The 25,614-nt window shown below is 37.3% G+C and overlaps 1 protein-coding gene across 3 annotated transcripts; it reads left to right on the top strand.

The window, feature by feature from the left end:
• Positions 1–844: 844 nt before the first annotated feature.
• LOC139962835 (B lymphocyte-induced maturation protein 1 homolog) lies at positions 845–25,309 on the top strand. Of its 3 annotated transcripts, none has more exons than XM_071963199.1 (5): positions 845–1,110; positions 19,512–19,721; positions 20,410–20,529; positions 21,187–21,418; positions 22,931–25,309. In XM_071963199.1, the coding sequence occupies exons 1-5, from the start codon at positions 1,099–1,101 to the stop codon at positions 24,358–24,360; spliced, it is 2,004 nt and encodes a 667-aa protein (XP_071819300.1). In that variant the 5' UTR covers positions 845–1,098; the 3' UTR covers positions 24,361–25,309. The 3 variants fall into 3 exon arrangements, with proteins under 3 accessions (XP_071819300.1, XP_071819298.1, XP_071819299.1); XM_071963197.1 differs by lacking the exon at positions 845–1,110 and adding an exon at positions 7,332–7,522; XM_071963198.1 differs by lacking the exon at positions 845–1,110 and adding an exon at positions 14,035–14,212.
• Positions 25,310–25,614: the final 305 nt, after the last annotated feature.

The raw sequence follows: 25,614 nt of genomic DNA, 5'->3' as shown, positions 1-25,614 counted from the left end.
TATTACTATATGCGAAACAATGTGTCTGGGCGACAACAAATGTTGATAATCAAACCTAGTTTATCCATTAGGGCCTACTCGAAAATTTAATACTTTCAACCCTCAGGTTGGAATATGTATAAGAGAGTGTCTTTGATTGGTCAATTAAATTCTAGCTTAATTTGAGTAATTCTACTCAAGTTTGGTCAAAAAATGTCCACCAAACGCAAACATGCTGCGTGGACACTCGATTCACACAGAGATTACAGTAACTGCCGTAAATCGTAAAAAAAAGAGTTTTTTCTACCACAGTAAACACTGGATCGTGCACACAAACCTGATAAATCGGTTATATCATGTGCTGCATGGATTACAGTAAGAACTGACGGATCGCAGGCAACCCTTCTATCCATACTTGATGCACTTGTTGGGATTACACCATACTTGATGTATTTGTTGGGATTACATATATCCTCAGTTCGTACTGTAATCCCTAATAGCTTGTACATGGTACCGATTTATCAGCACGATCCAGTGTTGTTTTTTTACTGTGGTACAAAACTTTCTATGATTTACAGTAGTATAAATGTGTTCTCTCTGTGTGTGTACAGGTTGTGCGTGTATAGGTTGAAAATTAACCGTGACACCTAAAATCCATCAACAAACAACATGTTATGTTAAACGTTGAGATATGAGCGGTTGTATTGGCTTCAGCCGTGTCCTTTCCTTTGATATAAAAGTTATAACCTGTTCTGCACGGATTTTTTGTTTAGTTTTATGTTTGAACAGCCATGCGTTAAGTTAGCTTCTATTCACATATATACCGGTATATATATATCTATATATATATATAGTTTTGTATATTATTGTCTACGTCAACGCATGCCAATATCTTTGATTCTGGTCCTGTATAAGCTTTCGGTTTACAGAAATTATTTCATTTTACTTTCTATTTAGAAGCTGTTACGTCTACTTTATACACACTAAGCTGTTTACTTTCTTCGGTGGAATGGTCGAGATTTTTCGTTGATTTCGAGAAAAAAAGAAAATTGTGAAGTTTCTCCTACCATCAGGATTTCAACAACCTGTTACTACGAAAAGAAAATTTCACCACAAAATATGCGAGATACTGTAAGTATACAATCTTCATAGTATATTTTATGGGGGGGAAAATGAAACTTTAAAATAAATGCAATTGAAATTCATACGGTGTTTTGTTTTGTTTTCATTTCTGTTTTAAGTAATCATGAATCTTCCACGGGAAGTTTGAATGTGTTTATGTATGTTAATTTGTTCGCCCAGTTTAGGTCATCGACCGTAATGGCGGTAAGCTCTGTTCAGTTCAGTTAAAAACGTCAAAACCCTTTTCAAAATGATGATAGTAACAATCTTAATGTTGATATGTAGCATATACAGTCTAAAACAATTATCAACAACAAAACTGTAAGCATTGGATTTCCATAGCGTCTATACACTTATTTGCTTTACATGTTGTAACTCTCCTTTGCACTTTACATAATGTAGGCCTATGTAAATGTGATATGAAATTAAATTGCTTATGTGAAGTTGTCCGCTGCATAGTCAATTATTGGTATGATTTTCAAAAGAGGTATAGGCCTATATATATTCTGTCGAAAATAAGATCATTAAAATATTTTAATTGTTGGAAAAGGCTTCCATAGAGGTGGAATGATGCTTACTCGATCTTCTTCGAGTATAAGTCAGTCGCTTTCCCATCGACGTAGAGACCTTCATCTCCAACAAAGAAAAAAAGAAAGAAAAACCGATACTTTTGGCCATCTTTTGGCAACACTTCAAATATCGAATTATCATGAAGAGTGGTATGTGTTTATTCAGATAACATATGTCTACGTTAGGCTCTATAATGTCACTGCACCGACTGGCGTTTACAATAAGACATGCTGGTATGTTAAATTACTTCCAACATGTTTTATTATACTTCAGTACGTAATAAACAGTAAAGCTTGAGTCTTTACAGTCCATTCACATGTACATGCAGCATCATATATGTACATACGATTGTAAAGACTATATATACGCTTAAGAAAACGTACAATGCACCGCACTTGTGAGGATAAATATTAGTTATGGTACGGCCTATCTATCTATCTATCTACCAACCCATCTATCTTAACTTATACAACTGTCTGTCTGTCTGTCTGTCTGTCTGTCTGTCTGTCTGTCTGTTTGACCGATGGTATGTCTCTCTGTTTGTATGTCTGTTTCTCTGACTGTTTTTTTTTCGTCTCTTTATCAATCTCTCTAATTGTATCTATCTTTCTATTATTTTTATTGTTTGAGTTTGTACGGTCCAGTGCTTCCTTAAAATAACCTGCATGGATCGTCCCCACCATTTTCACTCTTTCGTAATACGCGATAGCTTTATGAGTGATGACTTCTCACCCTATAGAGTGATTCGTCGAAATTACCCATAATAGACGCCACTATATAATGAAAGTGTTCCAGCCGAGTAGTATGTCAATTGTTCATGGATGTTATTGAATAGAAAGTAATATTTTCTCAAGGTTTGCCACAGACACTTCTGCAATCATGGAATTTAGGAAGTGGCAGGTTGTTCTATTGTATGACAATACAAGTTCTGTCTTCGTTTATATTTGCGCAGTTCCTAGCCGGTTAAACCATGGAGCTATATAAACAGATAGCTCCATGGTTAAACCAAGATGACTCTGGTCACACAAAAATCATTTTAAAATGTTGTAGATCGTTCAAAATACTTACTATAGCAGTCCAGTCAGTATTTCTACATTTTATGCTTTTTTTATTGCTTTAGAAATGTCTCATCTTTTTAACATCCAATGCTTATCAATGAAAGTGGCTGGACTCCTTAGTCTAACATTCAGACCGTTATGTCAGTTCCTTAAGATGCAACAAAATACTGGATGGGAAAATATAACCGCTTCATGGCCTCAAAGAACACGTTTACAGTTCTTGAATTCCCGGTTTCTAGGCTGTTCCCCGGAAGAGAACTTTACATCCGGGGTTTGACTCACAAGCCCTCTAGCCATCGGGTTCCTCAACAAGGGCCCCTCCCTCCCAGAGTGTGAGCCAAAACCTCCTCCCAGCCTCCCAGTTCATAAAATCTAGCTTGTCAATAAATAAATTTAAGTTATATTTTGCGTAGGTCTTACGGTAGTAACTGCATAGGTCGATATAGTCATTGTTGTCATGGTCACGAGACCACTAAACGCAAAAAGGACGATAATTGAATAGCGCGCTAACTTCAAAGTTGTTGGAGTGAGTTGGCATTCGACTGCGACACACCACTCCCATTGCGACACCATCCACTCACACCCGCCCTTGCCAAACACCGTCCCCGAAAAATATAAATATGATGAGATAAGTGAATGGCGAACGTGAGACACTAATCAAATACGACACAAATTTCCTTCTCACAGTGCAATCAACTTCTGTAGTTGGACACAGAACGTGGCAAATACTCAAGCCAGTCCACAAATATGAAATATTAAGTTCAAGTTTATATTGACTACCGTTAATTGTTGCTAAAGAACAATCAAATTCAATGGGTTTATTGCAATGAAAAAGGTACTATATATAGAAAAAGATATGAGATACTGTTTAAATACATATAGGCCGCGAAATACCTTGTGGATATCTTTGGACATACTTGACTGGTCAAACCGAATACTTTTGAAGGGTCATTGCAGCTTGTAAATGGCGGGGATCTCATCTTATGCAGGAGTAGCCTATATACTGATATATAAATAATTCTAATCTCTAATATGACAAACAAAAATAGTTTTTGAAAAAAAACTTTCTCCTCGACCCCCTTATTCAAAATCTCCTTCTTAGGTACATAATTAATTAAACCGCCACAAGAAATAACTTAAAATCCTCTCTAGATAAGCTAGACGTTTTAAACTAGGATGACACTTCGGCTCTGGCAGAGGGAGGGGAGCTGCTTAGACTAGAGGGCTTGTGAGTCAAACTCCGGAAGGAAGGTTCTCTCCCGATGAACAGCCCAGCCAATGGACTTTGTACTTTTTCTTCCTAGCTTATTTCTCCTCCCGGTGGGAGGGGGGGGGGTTGCCAGGTCTGAAGCAGCCTCCCAGTATTTAAGCTTCCCTCGTTGTAGTTTTGGAAGCTTCGTTTCTGTGTTAATTGCTTGTCTGCTAACCCATACCGTTTTATTAATATTTAATAGTCTGTTTGAATAATAAATATTTTAGCTAAACCTGCAGGAGCCGTAATTACGATAGATTCCCCCCCCCCCCCCCCTTCCCGGCCTCTTCCCAGTTCCATATTCCATCCAAATTATTGGAAGGAACTTCACGAGAAATTCTGTTATTTGAGATTAAAACCTTGATATAACCACAATGATCTCCTAGGCCTATAGATTTGAGAGGCGAATTATTTCATGGGTTTGGCGGTTCCAACTTTGATGTCGCCATCATTACCATCTACTACAAATTTTTACTTTAAAGTAGCAGCCTATCCCCCCCCCCCAAAAAAAAAAATTATTATATTTTCTCTATATATTACTATCAATTGCGCCAAGTATATAAGAAAGATCAACAAAGTGCGACCGTGTATTACTACACGTCAACGCTATAACAGTTTTTAAATAATATTCTTTCATAAATGTTCAAACATTTTTTTAAGGTTAATGTCACCTCTCTTAAGGGTTTACTCTACCTCGTAAGGGGCTATTTCGAATAAAAAATATTGTCCAAACAGTTTCTTTATGAAAACATGTTACCGTATTTGTACTTGCATAGCAAAGTTTTGTGCATGCGGCCTTCAACAGCATAGTAAATCATTGTGCCATTTGAACGAGTTCACACTTTTCTATGAATAATTTTATTCCTTCAGAAAGTGATAAAGTAAACAATATCAAGATATTCTTTTCAAAATGTATTGCCGTAAACTCTGGTTTTATTTTACTCTCCTATTTTTCACGTTCTAGCCTTTTATTTTTTATGCTGTATTTCTATTTTTTCAAGTGCCACTCGCTATTTTCACCCGAATATTTACTTAACGTTTTCAGTTTGTATAAGAAATATCGCCCAAGATGAGAGTTTGGGCACGCAAAAGAAAAATAGTAATAAAATATCATAAAAAAAAATACCAAAAAACACCCTTGAATGTTCATATACTCAATCGCGTATGCTCGAAGTGAAATTTTATGATGAGAATAACGGAAAAAAACATGTCTATAAAGTCCACTTCAGTCTGGTTCACTATAAAATGTAAAAAAAAACTGTTTTTATATATATAAATCGTAAAATATGATACGATATAACTTGAAATGCACTTCAAAATACTTGCTAATAATATTACCTAACCATTCATATTTTCGTGTGGTGACAATATGAGCTGTGTATATATGCCATCGACATGTTGCTATTATAGCCTATATAGGATTCTATAGGCCTATAATACCAGCACTGGTATATGTTTTCTTCTATAACCTTTTCAAATCAAGCCAATGTTACCGCTTGGCTATACGCATATTATGTGATTTTTTTTGGTCATGCATTTTTTTACGCTCCATGGCACTCTTTTGTGTTATTTGTCATACGGTTCTTCCCTATCACGGAGTTTAAATGGTTTCATTAACGCCTATGTGTCGACCGTAGCGTGTGTAGTACGATAGTGTACACAAACGGTCTATTTATAGTTCATTTGTAACTCAACTGACGTTGCTTGTCGAGGCTTAACGTGTCTTATAGGTCACCATATATATTTGTCAGACCCCCACCCCCCACTCCCACCCCCACCCCTAAATAAGAATAAATCTTGATACTTGTTGTAAGTAGAACTAGAAAAAGGTTCAAAACATGTTGATAGGATGGGACCGTCAGACTCTCTTTATGTGTATATGCAATGTCTATAATGTCAGGGAGGGGGGGGGGGGTGGGGTGGCAAGCCTGATGTGCAGGTTAGCAAGAAATATATTTTTGTTGTTGCAATGTCTCCTCCAAAGCTGTTTCTGTTTTAACTTCCCAAACAGTGCCTATATTCACAGAAAGGACAATATTTGGTTCATGATTATCATACATATAGTGACCTCGTTGCAAGCAGACAATACATACGACAACATCCCCCTCCCCACCCCAAACACACACACATATACCCCCAACCTCCCAAAAACTCATTACGATCAATAAGTATGATGTACTCTTTTCTTTTTCGCAATCTGCAAATGAAGAGTCACATATAAGTCAACCATAATGCGGTTGAGACATTTCACGTTTGTATATATCTATATATAGAGTCTATTTACGTACAATTAAGTTATCACTCATTTGCAGGAAAGAACGTTAAACACTACATTATAGCTAAATTACAACTTAAGCCTAGACTGGGTTGAAAATACTCAAATGCTATAGGAGCGAAAATGTTTTATAAAACGATTGTCGAGGAGAAAATTAAATTTTTGACTGATCCGAAATAGAAACATATTCTAAGTATCAGTGTTGCAATTTTCATGATGGATGAATGGGTGGATGGATGGATGGACGGACGGACGGACGGACGGACGGACGGACGGACGGACGGACGGACGGACGGACGGACGGACGGACGGACGGACGGACGAACGAACGAACGAACGAACGAACGAACGAACGAACGAACGAACGAACGAACGAACGAACGAACGAACGAACGAACGAACGAACGAACGAACGAACGAACGAACGAACGAACGAACGAACGAACGAACGAACGAACGAATGAATGAATGAATGAATGAATGAATGAATGAATGAATGAATGAATGAATGAATGAATGGATGGATGGATAAAAGAGACGTGTTAGTAATAATTCTAGCAATTGCTGCCAGTATGCCTGGTACACCATTTCATGTCTCGTTTCCTAGTTTCGGTAATCCGACTGATCACACAATGTTATATGACTACATACTTATTACAGACTCGAGGGAAGTGAAACATGGAAGGCCGTTTGTTTTCCCTCACCTTCGGCTTATTCAAACTCATATATAGTTTAGTTCAAGTAGAATAAATAATTGCACGCTATATAGGATATACCGCTTTGCGAGGTCGACTTATACCCCAAAGTGACCACTTAATTATAAAAAATAAAAAAAACGAAATGTTATCGATTGCGAGCCTCTTTAATCCGACTCCGAGCTAGGAACCAACTCTCTCTAACTGTTTACCAGTGGTTGGACTTTAAACTTTACTTTTGTTTACCGTTGACTTGTTTAGTGCATCGAAAGGTTATTAAAAGATGGCTCCTATTTAACTTTCCGTTTTAAAGTTAACAATGAACGCACTCCTATTGGTTAAACAGTGATTAACGTTATCACTCTTCAGGCATCGAAACAACCAAAGTCGAAAAATTTCACTCTGTGTTCTGACTTTCGTAAAGCTTCTAGTACCACTAAGTTATAATACAGCTCAATGTCTGTGTATGGTATATCCGGCTGACTTTCTTGGGTCTATGCATTTGGTCAGTTCGACAGTAGATAAATTCTCCTACACATCAAAACTATACTGCAACAAAACGGAATTGGCGGTAAGTTCTTCTATCATATATATGCTGTTTAAATTTATGAGTTACATTTTATTGATGTTTTGTCGTTTCATGACAAAGTCAGAACTATATACAGGCGAACTGTTCAATCTCTTATACGCAATCATTTTATGTTAGAAATGTACGGCAGGATAATAATTTGACGCAGCGCATGCGTGTAACGCCATGGTGTAATTATGACCGGTCGTGAACACGTGCAAAATGTCGTAAGTGCTAAATTTTCGACCGTCTCATTTCTAAGAAAGTCATTCAGCCATTTTGGTTTTACCATTAGGCTTGTGTCGACAGATTGGTCTTTTTATTGAATGATTTTTTTGACATTGCAATCGACCTCTCCAAGCTTCAGTGGCAAATCCTCTCAGCAAAAACTGTACTTTATATTTAGGTTAACACATGCCCCCCCCCCCCCACCATCCATTACTTTCCCTCGTGACCCCTTTCGAAAGACACACACATAGTGTTTTAGATTACTCAGGCTTACACGGAATATAACGTTTTGCAATGGTATATCCACCCTCCCCCCTCAATCTATTCTTATCACCCCTCCCTCTCCACCATAAATGACACCACCCATATCCCCTTTATATGTTTCTTACTGTTATATTATGTTATTGTCCATGAATGTTAGGTCCCCCAAATTGATCCTTACCCACCCCCCACCCCTCCCAATCACTGATAACATTATACATAACATAACAACATACCCGTTCTTAAAAGTCGGCATTGAGTGCAGAAAGTTGACACCCATGTTCCTTCCTTGACAGCATGTGACAAACTTTCCCCACAAGTGGATGTTCATTTGCATAACCAGTTGTCACAATGTCACACATTATGTCGCACATCATGTGTTAGTGGGTAACATTCAGTCACATCCTTCCCAGTCTGGCGATAGCTGGATGAACACTGTATCTGTTATCTTCGTTCATAATTTCCTAATATCTTTCGAAATTCGCCGCCCATCAGCAGCACCCCTATACTCTCCCTCTAACATTTCCCCACCTCTAACAACCTCGCCAAACCTTTCCCAAATCAAGATACCCTCCCATAACCTTACGAACCAATCCCATACCACCCCTCTCCATCCCAAACCACCCCCATCCCAAACCACCCTCCCCGTCCCAAACCACCCCTCCCCATCCCAAACCCGGCACCTTCCCCCATCCAAACCACCCATCCCAAACCACCCCTCCTCCATTCCTCCGTCTCAGGTCCCCGCCGTGTTTTTTTCCTTTGCACTCAATTGTTGAAGTATATAGGCTGAGTCGACTAATGCCAAAAGTATTATTACATTATTCAGATTGTCTTATTTCGCTTTAATAAGCTTATCTGAAAAATGCTTCTACAGTATCTATCGATCACGCAACCTTACCCCTACTCCTCCCTGCCCCGAGCCCTCAACTAAGCGCCATGCGCGGCCAAAATGTTTGCCATCGAAGGAAAAAACAAGACACAAACGCTCTTTTAAGACCAATATAATTCCCATATGACCTTGTGTTGAACAATCGTTTTTCATATACGTTAGAATTCGGGATTTCCCCGAAAACTATCCCTACATGCATGAAAAGCTATACGAGTGAAATTGTACTTGGTTAGTGGAGTGGAGCCGTTAAAATTGTATGAACTGCCGCGGTACAGCTGTATCGGAGTGCATATATAAATATATATAATACATGTCTTTTATTAAAGAAAGCAAACTGGATTTGGCTATACCGTGATAGACTCCATGCTTGAGCAAATACCTAGAATGTAGTTGGTAACAGGCCTGTCTATAGCTTTTGTTTGTTTCTTTTCTAAAATTGGAATTATTTGTGTACCTTTATAAGTTCTCTTTCTTCCTCCAACCCCTTTCATCGCCCGGGCAACGTATTGCATTTGTAGATATGACAATAAAAATTTCGCTATCAACGTCAAACGTTTTGCGGTATCTAATTGGGTAATCATTACGAAAGAAAATTGACTTGAGTAATATTCATGAAGTCTGTAAAGAAGTATACTCGTGTTTTTCCCCTTTGCGTACAGGGTTGAATGTATGGATCGGGTGATATATATGGCATCCGTTGGAATAGTCTGTATCTCTTTCGAGATCCGGCTTTAGGAATCACAAATGATTTCGAGTTGGTTAACATCATGTTTGATCCCTAATTAAACAAAATATGGCACCAAAAACAGAACTAGTATTGTTCGATACAGGTTTCAAACGCCTACAGTGAAATTACGACCTTCCTTACCGGTTTCGAACCTCTGGACATACAATCAGCGTCCATAGCCTAGTGGTTAGGGTGTCCGCATATAAGGCGGGATGCCCGGGTTCGAATCCCGGTGGAGGCTGGAAGTTATTTCACTGTTCTTTATTATATATATATATATATATATATATATATATATATATATATATATATATATATATATATATATACATTGCGTCACCTTATAACGTTTCGAGGTCCAAAGAGCACTCTTAATCTCACTGGGTTTGCATTTCCAATTCTCTTACTATGATACTGAAGTAGTATTTGATACTTGGCAGCGAATGCGTGGAACTGGTAAAAGAGTAACAATAAAAACAAATAAAGGAATGTACTACATCAGAGTCGTAAAGGGCAAAGTCAATATATCTAGAAAGTAACTCTTGCAAAACCGAAGGGGCGGGGGGGGGGGGGGTAACACATGAAATATACGTAACATACAAGAGGGTACTTGGTTGTTTGTTATGGCAAGAAGTACGGCTCATATATAGGTATTTGTGGTATGAGGAAATAAACCCTATACAAGAGATGACGTATGTCATACTTATGGCATGTAGTATGGGAAACCACACAGAAACAAACACACGCACACACACACACACATAAGGGAGGAGTTGGGAGTATCAAGTGAGGTGAAATGTGGATTTGCTAATAACCGCCAACCACCAGTCATCTTCATTTCAACCATCTCTTTCTCCTCCAACCTCAAACAGCCACCTCCCCTAACCCCCGCCCCCATTCCACCTCCCCACCCCCGTCCCGTTTCTCATTTTCATGCAGCCAACTTGGGTAACAAATGGGAACACCTGTAACAATTTAGCAGTGCTGTAGTTAAGTAATTTCATCCGAGTACCAATAACTTAGTCGAATAGGTAGGTTTCCGTGTACCAAGTATCACAGTCCGAGTACGTCTTTTGGGGACCTTAGTACCAAGTGCCAATGCCCGAGTGCATTTTTGATTTGTTTTGATAATCCAAGTACCGAGTACAATTACCTTTCGAGCACTTTTGATTCATTCATTGTGGAAGAACCTTCTGCATAATTCCGTTCGTATATATACTGCGATCATCCTGTTAAAGAGTTCATATATATATAGGCCTACTCAAGCAGCATACATTTGCGTGTGCATGCCCTTTTCTCCTGGTGTGGTATTCGTAATACTCATATAGTATTCACTCCAAGAGTATACTAGAACTCAATCAACTTTAACATGAATGTACAAGAACGAGTTGTAACGAAAAGTACGTAACGAGTACTACTGGAGTAACGAGCACTTCTACAAGTGTGGCGTATTACAAAGTGGGGTTGGGGGTGGGGTGGGGGAGTGGTGCAACGGCTCTTGTAAAGTAGCGAAGAATTTAGCTGCAAACCTGTATATGTACAGTTCACGAATATTGTCACCTAGTTTCACGGATTTTAAAAAATAATGGAAAGTCCCTTTTACCAAATGTAAACAAGTAGGTGGCTGAAGGAACCCATGCATAGCTTCGTCAAAAGGATTAAATTTGTCTAATTTTATTTTGTAGTGAATCTACTTCAAAGAAACGTAAAAAGATCTTTGCACTTTCTGAACAAAACAAATATCACGAGCAATAAAGTCAAAAACCACTAGGCACACAATTGTTGATATAATATTATAGGAGGGTACACGTCCACCCCTATTCCTCTAGTTTGGTGATGATTTGTAAACGATGGGAGGATCCCTTTTTTTGATATTTGGACGATATGTACAAAGCAAGAGGTGTGCACCGTTAATATATATAGCAACTTCCAAGCAATTACTGAATTCAGCTTTGGAATTCGGTGACGTCTGTACAACGTCTTTCCAATCATTAAATGGATATTGCCATCGATACGTCACCATTCATGACGTAAGATCAAAGACAATCAGTAAGCAGATCAACAAACAGATCGCACAGCGTGATTGCGCAATGTCCAAGTTTTAAGGAAAACTTTAACGTGTCATATGATCATGACGTTCATGGGTTAACCAGGACTTCGTCAATTTATGACACTTAGCTTTAAACACAGTATGTAGCATTTATATTGTGCTTTAGTGCATGTGTATAGTAATAGATGTAAAACAGGGTTGTCCAACCTACGGCCCGCGGGCCACAGTTCGGCCCACCGCAGGGTTGCGTCCGGCCCGCCAGAGATGCTCTACGGTGCGAAATTTTAGTGAGCAAATTTATTGATACAATTTGAAGCTATATAATCAATCATTCGAACCTTCTGGGTCAAAAAACTGCATACAGGTCAGTTTGTGTGACACTCTCTCAGCGGAGGGGGGGGGGCGGCTGAACTTTATTCATCTGTTTTATCAGGAAGGAAAATAAATCAGTGCGCTCCGCGTGCAGTGCTCACATTGTGTTGCCTTGGGCTTCGGGCAAAAAATCGAAAAATCGAGCGTAGGGTTCATACGGCCCCCTCCTTCATCATAATCATTCCATGTGGCCCTCCTCTGCAAAAGGTTGGACAACCCTGATGTAAAAGGTCCGCAGTCCCACGGTGGGTGGGTGGGGGTGGGGTGGGGCAGCTTAACTACGCCACTGAAACGTTAAACGAAATATGTGTTTATAGAGTGAACAAATGATATTATTTATGCTTTGAAATACCATTGTGATAATTAACAGCCATTGTTACACGTTTTTAGGAAAACAAGATTAACATCTTAGTGCGCGCAAATATCTATCAACAGATCAAAATGCGCCGCAAAGGCGCATAATATCGTAAAAAAAACATTACCAAGGCCTTGTGATCTTCCTGCTTTCTTTTGGACCAACTTTCAACACGCTATTTACCTACATCATCATCAAGATCATCATCATCATCATCATCATCATCATCATCATCATCATCATCATCATCATCATCATCATCATCATCATCATCATCATCATCATCATCATCATCATCATCATCATCATCATCATCATCCTCATCCTCATCCTCATCATCACCATCATCCTCCTCATCATCTTCATGATCCTCCTCCTCCTCCTCATCAAGATCATCATCATCATCCACATCCTTATCATCCTCCTCCTTCTCCTCCTCCTCCTCCTCGTGATCATCTTGATCATCCTCCTCTTCCTCCTCATCAAGATCATCATCATCATAATCATCATCATCATCATCATCATCATCATCATCATCATCATCATCATCATCATCATCATCATCATCATCATCATCATCATCATCATCATCATCATCATCATCATCATCATCCTCCTCATCATCCTCCTCATCCTCCTCCTCCTCATCCTCCTCCTCCTCCTCCTCCTCATCATCATCATCATCATCATCATCATCATCATCATCATCATCATCATCATCATCATCATCATCATCATCATCATCATCATCATCAAGAAACACTGTATGCCAGCGACAAAACGTGAGCGACAGATCGAGATAGAGACATTACTTCTACTGAATATTAAATATACGAATGCCAATAATAGGAAATGAATAATTATAGATATGACATAGTATTGTAGAAAAGCTAATAAAGTGCTCTAGACTTTACAACTGCTTTCTAATGTGAATTTCTTACAGACAGTAAAGTTTTATTTGTATCTTTCACTTCGTAAATTACTCAGTTGGTTTTTTTGCAGTATATTAATGGGGCATAAGATGTGGGTAGTATAAAAAGGCTTACGAGGTTTCGTTCCATAATTTTATTTTATGTTATTTTCGTTTTTATTCGACTTTTTTAATTTTATTAAATCTGCATTTAAGTAGTACCTTAGTTGTTTACATTGCAAGATTAGTCACTGCGTTTTAATGGACGAAAAACAAGCACAAGAACTGTGGAAGGGGGGGGGGGGAGTAATAAATCAGTTTGAAAGAATATTCTTACTTTATTGTACAATGATGTGACATATGAGCTTGGCATTACACTGCCATCTCGAAAGTGGGGGAAAACCCAGATTTTCGCTTATCAAGTTTGGAGTTTCCTTTTTTGACCACCTTTCTTTTGTCCGTTCTTGTTTTACTATTAAACAAGTGTTAACTAACAAACTAAAATTCGTTACCATGAAAAGCGACGGTGTGATTTCGAGATTCAATAATAATAATAATAATAATGAACTGGGTTTTTTTGTGGCAAATTTCTGTCGTAGTTAAATTATACCTGTTTGTGTCAAACCGTGCGTAACGGACAACTAAATCAGAACATACTAACTTTTGATTGGCTGGCTATAATATCAGTCGTTTATGTGGAAAAGCTACTTGTTAATTCATTGCTGCGAGTTTGCCCTGTGGTTCAGTCGTTTTGATTGAATCGAGGTCTAATATAATAACTGGTAGTTCATGTTTCGTCACTATTGTGGAATAACACTTTGTGAGTAGATTCAAAATGACTTGGCCGACGTGGTATGACTTCATACCCCATACTCAAACTGTCAATTTTTGTCCCAAGGTAAGAGGTCATTTTCTCAATTTCCTGTATAACCTATAACCATGATTTGGAGCTTTTTTAAAAGGCTTTTTTTTTAATGTATATTGATATCGCATGGGAGAAGGGGAGGAGGCATGGTTTATCGACGTGTTCGGGTGGGGAGAGGGGCGGGCTGGTATGAGGTATATTAATAAAGCTGGGAGAGTCGGACAAGGTATTCAATTCCTATTTGGTTAAATTACTTTGAAACGCATATGAAGAGCAAAATTAGAGCTACCAGTATATGGTTTTTTGTTCATATTTTCGTTTAACGTTTGGCACCTTTCTTTAATTTAATTTTCTTTTCTAATTAGAAGGGGGGGGGGGGGGGTTATATGGTAAACCTTGAACACTTAGGCTTCCCATCATCTTGTTAGTCTGCAACACTTTTATCAGCTTCGTACTGGAGTTTTTTCCTAAACTTTACTTTTTAATAACATTTTTATCTAATTAGGTTCAAATTTGCTTTTGCATAAATAGCATCACTCGCCCGAACTGCTATATGCCAAATTTGACAATCAAATGCTCCGAGGCTTGCCCTGATTAGTGACTCCATTTTTAATTCTTGTATAGGATTGCGCCTGTGCGTCTGTTTCCCTAGAATATAAACTTACACTTACACTTAAAATCAATAATTTCCATCACCCAAAATCATTCTTCTCCGCTTAAGTGACAACAACAAAAATTTCTCGTGAAATATATATTTGGTTCTGGAATCTATCTGAGACGGAATGTATTTAAGTATATGATTACACACACACATTAGCTTAGCTTTATTCCTTATGTGACTTCTATATTGGGGGTATAAGCTAATTGTTTTTCGAAATTCAGTGAGATATATATTTTTAATCGTATAACCTATTTTTTGTAAATGAGCTCAGACAACCAATCTTGGCAGAAAAAAGAAAGAAAATCAAGATGGTTTTGTTTAACCAGATATTTTAATGCAAAAACGGATAATTTTTCGTAGAGTGTGTGTCAATTGTAAATCATATACATCCCAGCAGGGTATTCCTTATGCCGTATCTTGCCGTACATCTACTCAATCTTGCCGTACATCTAATTTATACAAAATTTAAAAGGATTAAAAAGTGTCTCACAAAATATCTTTATCATGAACGGGGTTGACATGTTTATGCATGGGTCATGTTTGAAAGTATATTTTCTGCTATATTCTTGATTAATGTACCCAAAATGAAATGAAAAAGGTATTCATTTGTGTTAGCTCTCAAGAATGCAATGGGCTACCAGCACGAAATACAACAGCATAAGTCCCTTCGAATGAGTATACCAGTACAACTCAACGAGTAGGCTTACATGTGGCTCATTCAGTATCAAATCACGGATGGCTGTTGCTGGACCCCTTTCCAAAACTGTATCACCTTCATTGCATGACAAGAGGACGATGAAATAAGCATATTCTGAAAATTCCAGTTGCATCGCTTCAAAATTGGCCGATTTACCACAGTTTGAAATTCCGCAATTTGTCGCCGCGCACCGTGATATTTTGGCATTTTCTTGAATTTTGAGGACTGATTTCACAGCGACGAACATTCTACTCTCTCTTATTACAGACGTCCATAGTTTGTATTCCATAGTACAAACTCTGGCGATTTGATTTTTAATGACCTAAATATATAATGTTCCTGTATTACTATTATTCGAATACTATAGTACAAATCCACAAGTACAAGCATATAATGTACCTGTATTACTATTATTCGAATACTAGTACAAATCCACGAGTACAAGTATATAATGTTCCTGTATTACTATTATTCGAATACTAGTACAAATCCAAGAGTATACAAGTATATAATGTTCCTGTATTAATATTATTCGAATACTAGTACAAATCCAAGAGTATACAAGTATATAATGTTCCTGTATTACTATTATTCGAATACTAGTACTACAAATCCACAAGTACAAGTATATAATGTTCCTGTATCACTATTATTCGAATACTAGTACAAATCCAAGAGTATACAAGTATATAATGTTCCTGTATTACTATTATTCGAATACTAGTACAAATCCAAGAGTATACAAGTATATAATGTTCCTGTATTACTATTATTCGAATACTAGTACAATTCCACGAGTATACAAGTATATAATGTTCCTGTATTACTATTATTCGAATACTAGTACAAATCCAAGAGTATACAAGTATATAATGTTCCTGTATCACTATTATTCGAATACTAGTACAAATCCAAGAGTATACAAGTATATAATGTTCCTGTATTACTATTATTCGAATACTAGTACAATTCCACGAGTATACAAGTATATAATGTTCCTGTATTACTATTATTCGAATACTAGTACAATTCCACGAGTATACAAGTATATAATGTTCCTGTATTACTATTATTCGAATACTAGTACAAATCCAAGAGTATACAAGTATATAATGTTCCTGTATCACTATTATTCGAATACTAGTACAAATCCAAGAGTATACAAGTATATAATGTTCCTGTATTACTATTATTCGAATACTAGTACAAATCCACTAGTACAAGTATATAGTGTTCCTATTTGCTAGTACAAATACAGGAGTCCGAATATGATTTCAGGCAACTATGCTAAATTAAGAAATCACTTCATGTATTTAAGGTACACCATTTTAATCACATTAAAACAGGCAAGGTGAATTTGACAAACTGATCCGTCTGTAAATCGAGTGTTAGAGAGAGAGGGAGAGATAGGCGATTTTATTAGCCTATAACTTTGTTTACAAAACTAGATAAGCTATTCTCTTGCATGGGCCGAGTTGTTTAACTTACAGTGTTACATTATGCTGTTGTGAATTTGTTATTATAGTGGAACTGCATGGCATCACCCTTGGTGCATTCCATAACGTATTATCCAACAATAAAACGTGTTTTTCCCCCTATGTTATGCCTCTCGAAAATACTGTTATACCCTTCTGTTTTTATTTATTTATTTATTTATGTTCATCTTTATTTGCAAAAACGGGTTAAACACCATATTCCACAATATGCCACAACAGTATCCAAAGGTAGTAGATCGCATTCGCTGTCTGCCATTAGTACAACAGTGCCATCTGCCTATACTAGAGAAAATAATCTCACAGAGAAAGCAGCGCCGAAACGATTAACTCTGTGGTCCCGGGGCCAATAACTAGATGGGACCCCTAGCAACCAATCGCGAAATACCACCTGAGCAGTGCGATTCGGTTCTCCTTGATGATATTGAATCTAGTGTCGCTCCCCCCCCCTTTTTTTCTTTTAGTTAGATTCGGGCCTAAACCTCCAGAGTCCTAAATATTTTAGAAAAAATAAATCTGTAGCTTCACTAATCTCTGGTGACAACATTTTGCTTTTCTTTTCCTTTATGTTTAGAGTTTTCCTTTCAATTTAGGAAATGTCAGTAAATAAAAGTTTGCAGTCCAATGCCCGCGTAACTTTGATCTATATAAACGTTCCGCACTTGACCGACATTAGAAAAAAAGAGAACGAGAGCGGTTTTGGCACCTCTAAATGCATGTCGACCAGAGCATAACTTGAGTAAATTGGTGATATTTATTTGTAGAAAATAGGGCAGGCAAACATACATACAACTAGAAAGCCTTTGTATAGCTAGTTACCTTCTTGATAAGAATTTGGAAAATAAGGTTTCTTCTTTAATGACTTTGAAATCAATCTCATATAAAAGCAAAGGATAATGAAACGATCCAGTCTTTATTTTTAAATGAACATGTTTCGTTTTGCAAATGAATTATGGTGGCATATCTTACACACAAAAAAAAAGACTATGGTGCACCCCTACTTCCATCCCCCCCACCCCTCAATGTGATTATTAACTATTGACAAGCAAGCACCGTCAAAGACAGAAGTAGTAGGTTACCTCCTTTTGAAATGGAACTGATGTTTAATTAAATAATATGAAAATAAATAATAGCAAATATTATGACATGTTTTCATTTTGGAAATTTTTAGTATAAATACTAGTTAAAGCGGAACTCCACTGAAGCTAAGTTTGAGTTTCACATATCACTTTTGAAACTTTTAAGTAGTGCCATGTGTTTGGGGGTTTTTTTCTTCAAGCTAGGCCTTTACATGTTGGACAGTTTCAGCGGTTCTACCAGGAACCTCTTTCGTTTTAGTTTCACTTCATAAAATTGAGTTTTTTTCCCTTGTTTAATCTTTTTCACTAAAAATAGGGCTAACTTTTCTACGAAAGGGGCTCTGTTTTGTTGGTATGGTACCTGTTTTGATACCTTTATTTCATCGCGGAAGTCACTCCTTTTGGCTTTAACCTGTAGCTACATGTCCAACTATTCACGCTCTCGATTCTGAAAAGGAGCCGCGTGCTTCTCTCGTGACACTTGCAATTCCGCTTAGTGGACTGTGTTTGATATTTGATTTTAACAAAATAATTATCAAACTGACATATGTATTTCTTCCTCAACAAAATGGACAACAGTTTTGCGTGCTTTATATGAAGGTTATTCAAGCAGAATATTATCTTCTTTTTTATAAACATCAGTCCAACCGACTTCGAGAGTGTTGTTTCTAATTTCCTTATAGGAAGGGCAGGTATTAAGTCAAGTCCTATTACAATAACCGACAGGAATATCTATAAATCACAACATTCGTGCAGGGTCAATAATAATTATGGTTCCTTTCAATTCTAGCCCCATTTTCTTTGCTCTGCATGATTGAGAGTAAAGGAGGTTGTGGTGGGCAGGGGAAAGGAGCAGGGGAGGGGGGGCACTGGGGGAAGTGCCCCCCACTTTTTTCCAAAACAGCAAATGTGCCCGACTGGCAAATAAAATGTGCCCCTTTGATGAAGAACTGTCTTTTGGATATCTTAAGCCTGTGTTAATTTTAATATTTTATTTTAATTATTCACGTGCACCATAATAGTATTGATAGCATACTAACACATCATATATATTTAAGTGGTATGGCCGGTGTGAATCGGTTTATAGCATAACGAGTGGTGGTTGTGGAATGAGAAAGTGCCCCTCTGATGTTGTGCCCCCCCCCCCACTTTTTGGACGCTTCCTACACCCTGGTGGTGAGGGTGATAAAGAAAAATATAGTATAGTAATAAACATACATATCGTTTCCAAAAAGGTACTCTTTATGTAATAAAGCCATGCATTTCTCTTTACTTTGTATGGAAAGTAAACGGATATATTGAAGTAAACAACCTCGTTTCAACCATGCTGTTAGCAATTTTACAACCGTAAAATATAATCTGTATTTTAATTTTCATAATTTTTTCCCCCTTTTCTCTTTAGGGTAGACCTGTTCCTCTTAACGGACACACGATGGGTTACGAACAGGCGGAGTCCTCATCGGGTGATCTAGATGAAACTGAGTACGAGAAGAGAAAGATTTACATCGTACCCGATCGACAACCACGGGGTAGAAAAGATGAACATCACCCTCCATCTATTACGTCACTTCCGGAAAACTTAAAGTTCCGAGCACGTGATGGAAACAATGTGGTAAGTTTTTCATTCTGTTTCTCGGTTCATCAACAACAAACGAAATATTAAACAGGAAAGTCATAAGGGATTAGACGGAGGGAAAATATTTCATTTAGGAAACGAAATTTTTGTAATATAGTCTGTACTGACAAGGAGGTATACATGTAAATAACGACAGGGTCAACATTAACTAAGAACATTGGTGGTATCTATCGTGGAACGCACTCCTTGCGACGTGATGTTGTGTTGACGTCACGTTATAAATTTATTAGCAGGTTGGACAATAATTAATGGCTTTTTAATTGATAATACTCTAAGTCGGTTTTTGAGTAAAAGGCAACCATATCTGACGCATTTGCCATTACGGTGTCTAAATTATATAAATTTTTCAATTGCATCATAATATTACATTCCCCGGTTTCTTGGCATTCACTGCACCTGTTTATTTATAATTAGCCAACCGAGTAACCACAAGTTCTTTTCACAAATTTCCTCCCTCATTATATATAGACGCGGTTAACAGAATAAATGTATGCCCTTGAAAGTTGTGGTTTTCTGTTTTACCACAACGAACTGAATAGGTTTTCTTCTGCACCAAGCTTATACAGTATATTTCCAATGTAGAAGTAAAAGATTTCTAAACAATTCCAGAATTCTTTTATAGTTAGATTCGATACTATTTTGCAAATATGCCTTTTGTGTACAGATATCTGGAGTTACGGCGGCCGAATACATCCCTCGTGGTTGTAGATTCGGACCTCTGACTGGAAAAATCTACAGAGCCGAGGAGGTGCCAGCGGACGCTGAAATGAAGTATTTTTGGAGGGTAAGTTGTATTGAATTGAGTTTCCGCAATGCATCAACTTACATACAATTCGATACCGCCATGATATAGTACCATACTACGCGTGTATTATCCAAGTCGGTATGTAGCCTTATCAAGGAACAGTGACCAATTAAAACTTCCATCACCGTAGTAATTTGTGTTTTTCGAACGCCGTGACTTCCTCCACGACAAAAAAACAACAACAAAAAAACAAGACGTTTAGACGACGTGTGTAAGGTTTCAAATGTTAAAAACAAAAACTATAAATAACGTATTGACCCTCGAAGAAATATTAAGGTTTAACTGATATGAGCCATTATTTACTTATATTAACGAAGGCGATAGTTTCCCACTAGGTGGAGTCATATAGAAATACCCCAAACCCCCACACCCACACCGCATGCTTTGCCCACTTCTCACATCACATGGCTGTCTCTACGTCTATACGTCGATACGGTTATCCGATGTGTTTTCCAATAAGACAAGGATTAATGATGAAATTGCGGGGAAGAAGCAAGCTTTGGGTATAATATTGAGCCAAACTTGTTTAATCAGTTTTTCTTTTGTAGTAGATTTTGGATCAATGATCCCTCAACCACTTCCTATTGCAACGTTTCTCCTTAATCGTCTTTAATTTCCTAAATTTGTTTTCCTTAGATTTATAAAGGCAATAAGTTCATACATTACATCGACGGCTTTGATTTTGAAAAGAGTAATTGGATGAGACATGTGAAACCAGCCCATGGTCACCGAGAGCAAAACCTGGTTGCCTGTCAAGGTGAGACGGATATCTATTTCTACACCATCCAGCCGATTGAAAAAGGAGAGGAGCTTCTTGTCTGGTATTGCAGAGAATTTGCAAAACGATTGGAAATACCGATGCAGGATGGTAAGTTGTGAACCTATATTAATGTGATCGATAAGATGACACAATAAAAATATGATGAGACACTATTTAATGCTTGTCTTCTTATTCAATCTAAAGATAGAAAATGGTCAATTAAAGTGGTAATTACCCATGTGTAGATCTAATTGGGAAATTACGGTTACGTTCTCGCTTCATATATTTATGACGTCCGATCAATTTCATTTTAAAAACGATGACTATAATTATGGACAAGTTGTAGACTGTTTAACAAGAAATGTTGTCAGTCTAACGCAGGTTTGTGTTGTTTCTATAACACTTTGAATTAATGTTTTAGAAAAATTTACTCTTTAACCAACTGAGGTTCATCAATTTCAAAGGGGTTGGACTATTATAAGTTCAATACCGATACTATATTAGTTTAGCCCCTATAGACGCAAGAAAAAAATCTTCGAAAAAAACTTTATCAAGATTTTTGTGTCCTCAAAAATGACATCTAGACAATGCAGTTACAGTTTTTGTCAGGGGGTATGGTGTTAGATCTCATCCGTGGGGTATACGCTGTTGTTGATAGTAAGTCATAAGAACATGTTTTGGCTGTTTTATTAAAATTTCTGAAACAATGAACTTAACATGACTATTTAGGCATGCACTGTGGGGCCACTTCATCGTCAAGTTAGCCGTAAATGAGTATTCCAGAAATTAAGCATAATTTAATGTAAGCCGGAATCATAGAAACAAAACTAACATTAAAATTTATTATATTGGACTATGATATATCAATACTCTTACACTCTGCCTTAAGTCATTCTATATTACGAAAATTGTGTTTACAAGTAAAAATATTCTGTGCGATGATTTTCACTTGTAATAAGCTTTTAGAATTTGGTTTTTATATTTCTCAATATAAAACATACATGTATTTACCATGGCACTAAACAAACTACACATCATCCCTCAGTACACACGGAAACTATTGCACCTACATTATATAAAATGTTGTGGAAAAGACGTAAGCATATTTCTTATTATAGATTTAACGTCAATTAGAGCGACAAACATAGTGATGATGTTTCGGAAGTCTCAAGTAATAAAAAGTATTCACGATATGATGTTGGAATTTTCCATTAAACCGTTTTATCTTGGTGGTTGCATGATTAAAATTTATTCATATGGAAAGATACGCAAGGCTTCCTATGCAGCAGTGATAAATCCAATTGGGTATACTCAGTGTAAAAGAGCTTAATCCAAGTTCCACTTCGTGAAAAACAAAAGCCAGCTTTTCTATGACTGTTCGCAATCAAATCTCTTATGGGTGGACTTCAAATTCATGTCCAGACTAAGGGAAGCTATAGATCTGCAGCTAGTATAGTTTTAAGGTCGCATTTGTTTTAAATATTTATGTCTTAATTGACCTGGGTTTTTTTTATTTTATTTTTTATATATTTTTATTTTATTTCTTTATTGTTTATTTCTTAACTGACCTCGACCTGAAAATATTGTCAATGACACATTAATACTTTCTTACATCTACAGAAATGCCTTCCGAATGTTCCAGCCCAACTGTAGAGGAGGCTGCATTAGATTTCAGCTCAAAACACGGTGAACTCGGCTCGAACAATGGCAAATCTGAAGTAGTTAAGAAGAATGGGACACCACCATCAGCCGTCACATCCATACATGCTTTCGACCCAACATCTCCTTCTTACTTGTTTGGTAATCAAGGTCCTGATCATCCCGTTTCTCACACCATGAGGAGAAATATGATACCCAAGCCAGACTCATCCACACATTTTGGCCTCGCACATCCCAACGGAAGCATTTATCCAGCCACTGCGATTCAAGACCAAGCGATGGAGTATTTGGAGGCGATTCAGCCGGATGTTCCTGCAGGCTATCACGCAGCGAGTTCTGACGACTTATCTCCACGACAAACGATGTTCCATCCCAATGCACTACTCTCATTCGAGTCGAAGAAAAGACGCCACGTGACGTCCAAGAGATCAGGAGGGAGTAGTGGTCGCTATGGCCACAGATCGCTCAGTTACAAACTTCCACGTGATGCTAATGGGAAAATCAAGTACGAATGTAACGTCTGCTTTCGCACATTCGGCCAACTGTCGAACCTAAAAGTTCATCTTCGGATTCACAACAACGAGAGACCATTTAAATGTGAGACTTGTTCGCGTGGGTTCACCCAGTACGCCCACCTTGAGAAGCATCGTCTCGTCCACACCGGTGAGAGACCGTACTCCTGCTCCGTCTGTGCTAAGCGGTTCTCGAGCAGCAGTAACCTGAAGACACACCAAAGACTCCACAGTGGTGTGAAACCTTACCAGTGCGACAGGTGTCTCATGAAGTTCAGCCAACACGTCCATTTGAAGAGTCACATGCGCTCTCATGACGAGAACAATCAAGAGCAAGGGGCCCCAGGCGCCATGATGAGAGAGAAGCCTTTTAAGAGCTTGCCAAATGGCGCGAGTGACGGAGTCATGGACTACTTTGGTGAAGGTAATGACGATTATAATGAATACTCATCATCACAGAGGTCATTTTCCCTGCCATCCACGAGCACCGCTGCTCAAGCTCCAATCAGTCCAAGCACCAGCCACTCGTCAGATATCTCTCTGAATCTTCTAACGCCGTTATCCATCGACGAAAGTAACACCTCCAAGGACATCGCATCCATGGGGGAAGACGATGTATTTGAACACGAGCAGAGGCCTGAAATCCATCATCAACAGGAGGATTTGCCAACAACCTTAACACCGGATAATGATGACCAAAATGACCCTCAAAGAAGAAACGAGAGGACTTCCGCGTCCAAGGAAATCCCAGATTCTACACTTCCGAAGGAAGAGTCGGTCTTTGTCGAACCTGTTGAACAATCGAACAACCCTGAAAGAATATCGTCAAAGTTGGAGAATGTCTTACAGAAGATAAAAGACAAAGCCATCAAATGTTAACTTGTATACAACAATCGGATGCTTTTTGGTACATGCGTCGTCATTGATAAAATCATGACGATTTTTTTAAATTTTTTTTATTTTTTGTATGCTGAGAAGAAAGTTCCCTAAAATGAAATATGACAGTCTTGTCTACTGAAGGAAGGGATTAGTATTGAAAAGCTACTTAGAGTGAGCAGCGTAAATATTCGGAATCCAACAGACACGTGCTTCTTAGATTTTCCTTTGGTTTTATATCAAGTATCATACGCTTCCATACGCAGACAACATTTTTGAGCATACGTTCGTAATCCATGTTGGCTATATATTTGCATGTAACATGTCGGTCTTATGGCAACTGATTTACATCACAATGGAACAATATTTTGATAGATGAAACCTGTATAAGCAGTTATACTTTTCAGTAAATGCAATCACTTATATGAGATCCAGCCAACTATTTTTTCTCTCTTTTTACAGTTTATATCTGATGTTATATCTAGATCAACACAGGCAGGGATAATAAATATGGTGTCTAGGTCGCTTTATGTGTGGTGGTAGAACAGCGCACTCAGAACCGTGTGCTTCCGTAAATTTTGGTTTTATGTAGAAGAAAAAAGGATGGATTATTTATTTTAATGACAAAGAGAATCATTTTAATTAACATGCATCATAGCTGGTAGCAGAGACCTCTATGAAAAGACGTTCTTCCTGCAACTATTTGAAAATGTAAGCAATAATTTTAAAATTATAAAGAGAATACTGAAATTTTCTTATTTCTTTCTGCACCGATGAAGTAAGCTTAACTATTAATTATGGAATTTTGTATGAATATTGACAGGTAATCAGAAATACGTTGTTATAGTAATATCTTTAATGAAAGCCACATAAATTAAACAAATGTTGGTGGTCATTTGAGCTGTGTATTGATCCTTTATGCTGCCAAAAAGAAGGAATATATATATATATATATATATATATATATATATATATATATATATATATATATATATATATATATATATAATATATATATATGTATACATATATATATATATATTTATATATTTATATATTTATATATATATATATATATATATATATATATATATATATATATATATATATATATATATATATATATATATATATATATATATAATATGATCATGATGTTCAATTTGAGAAAGGAGACACAAACCCTAATATAATTATTGATTTATATGTGATCGATATAATTTTTTTTGAAAATTTCCCCCATACAGCTAATGAGAC

Source organism: Apostichopus japonicus, chromosome 21 (assembly GCF_037975245.1).
Source record: "Apostichopus japonicus isolate 1M-3 chromosome 21, ASM3797524v1, whole genome shotgun sequence".
NCBI lineage: Eukaryota > Metazoa > Echinodermata > Holothuroidea > Aspidochirotida > Stichopodidae > Apostichopus > Apostichopus japonicus.
The sequence above is the reverse complement of the archived record's forward strand: the minus strand, read 5'-3'. Positions and strand labels throughout refer to the sequence as shown.

Excerpts from the sequence above, each read along its gene's own strand:
- LOC139962835 (XM_071963197.1), top strand. The coding sequence starts at position 7,418 with ATGGTATATCCGGCTGACTTTCTTGGGTCTATGCATTTGGTCAGTTCG. Across the intron at positions 7,523-19,511 it reads GCAACAAAACGGAATTGGCG|GGTAGACCTGTTCCTCTTAA; the intron begins GTAAGTTCTTCT and ends TTTTCTCTTTAG. Across the intron at positions 19,722-20,409 it reads CACGTGATGGAAACAATGTG|ATATCTGGAGTTACGGCGGC; the intron begins GTAAGTTTTTCA and ends TTTTGTGTACAG.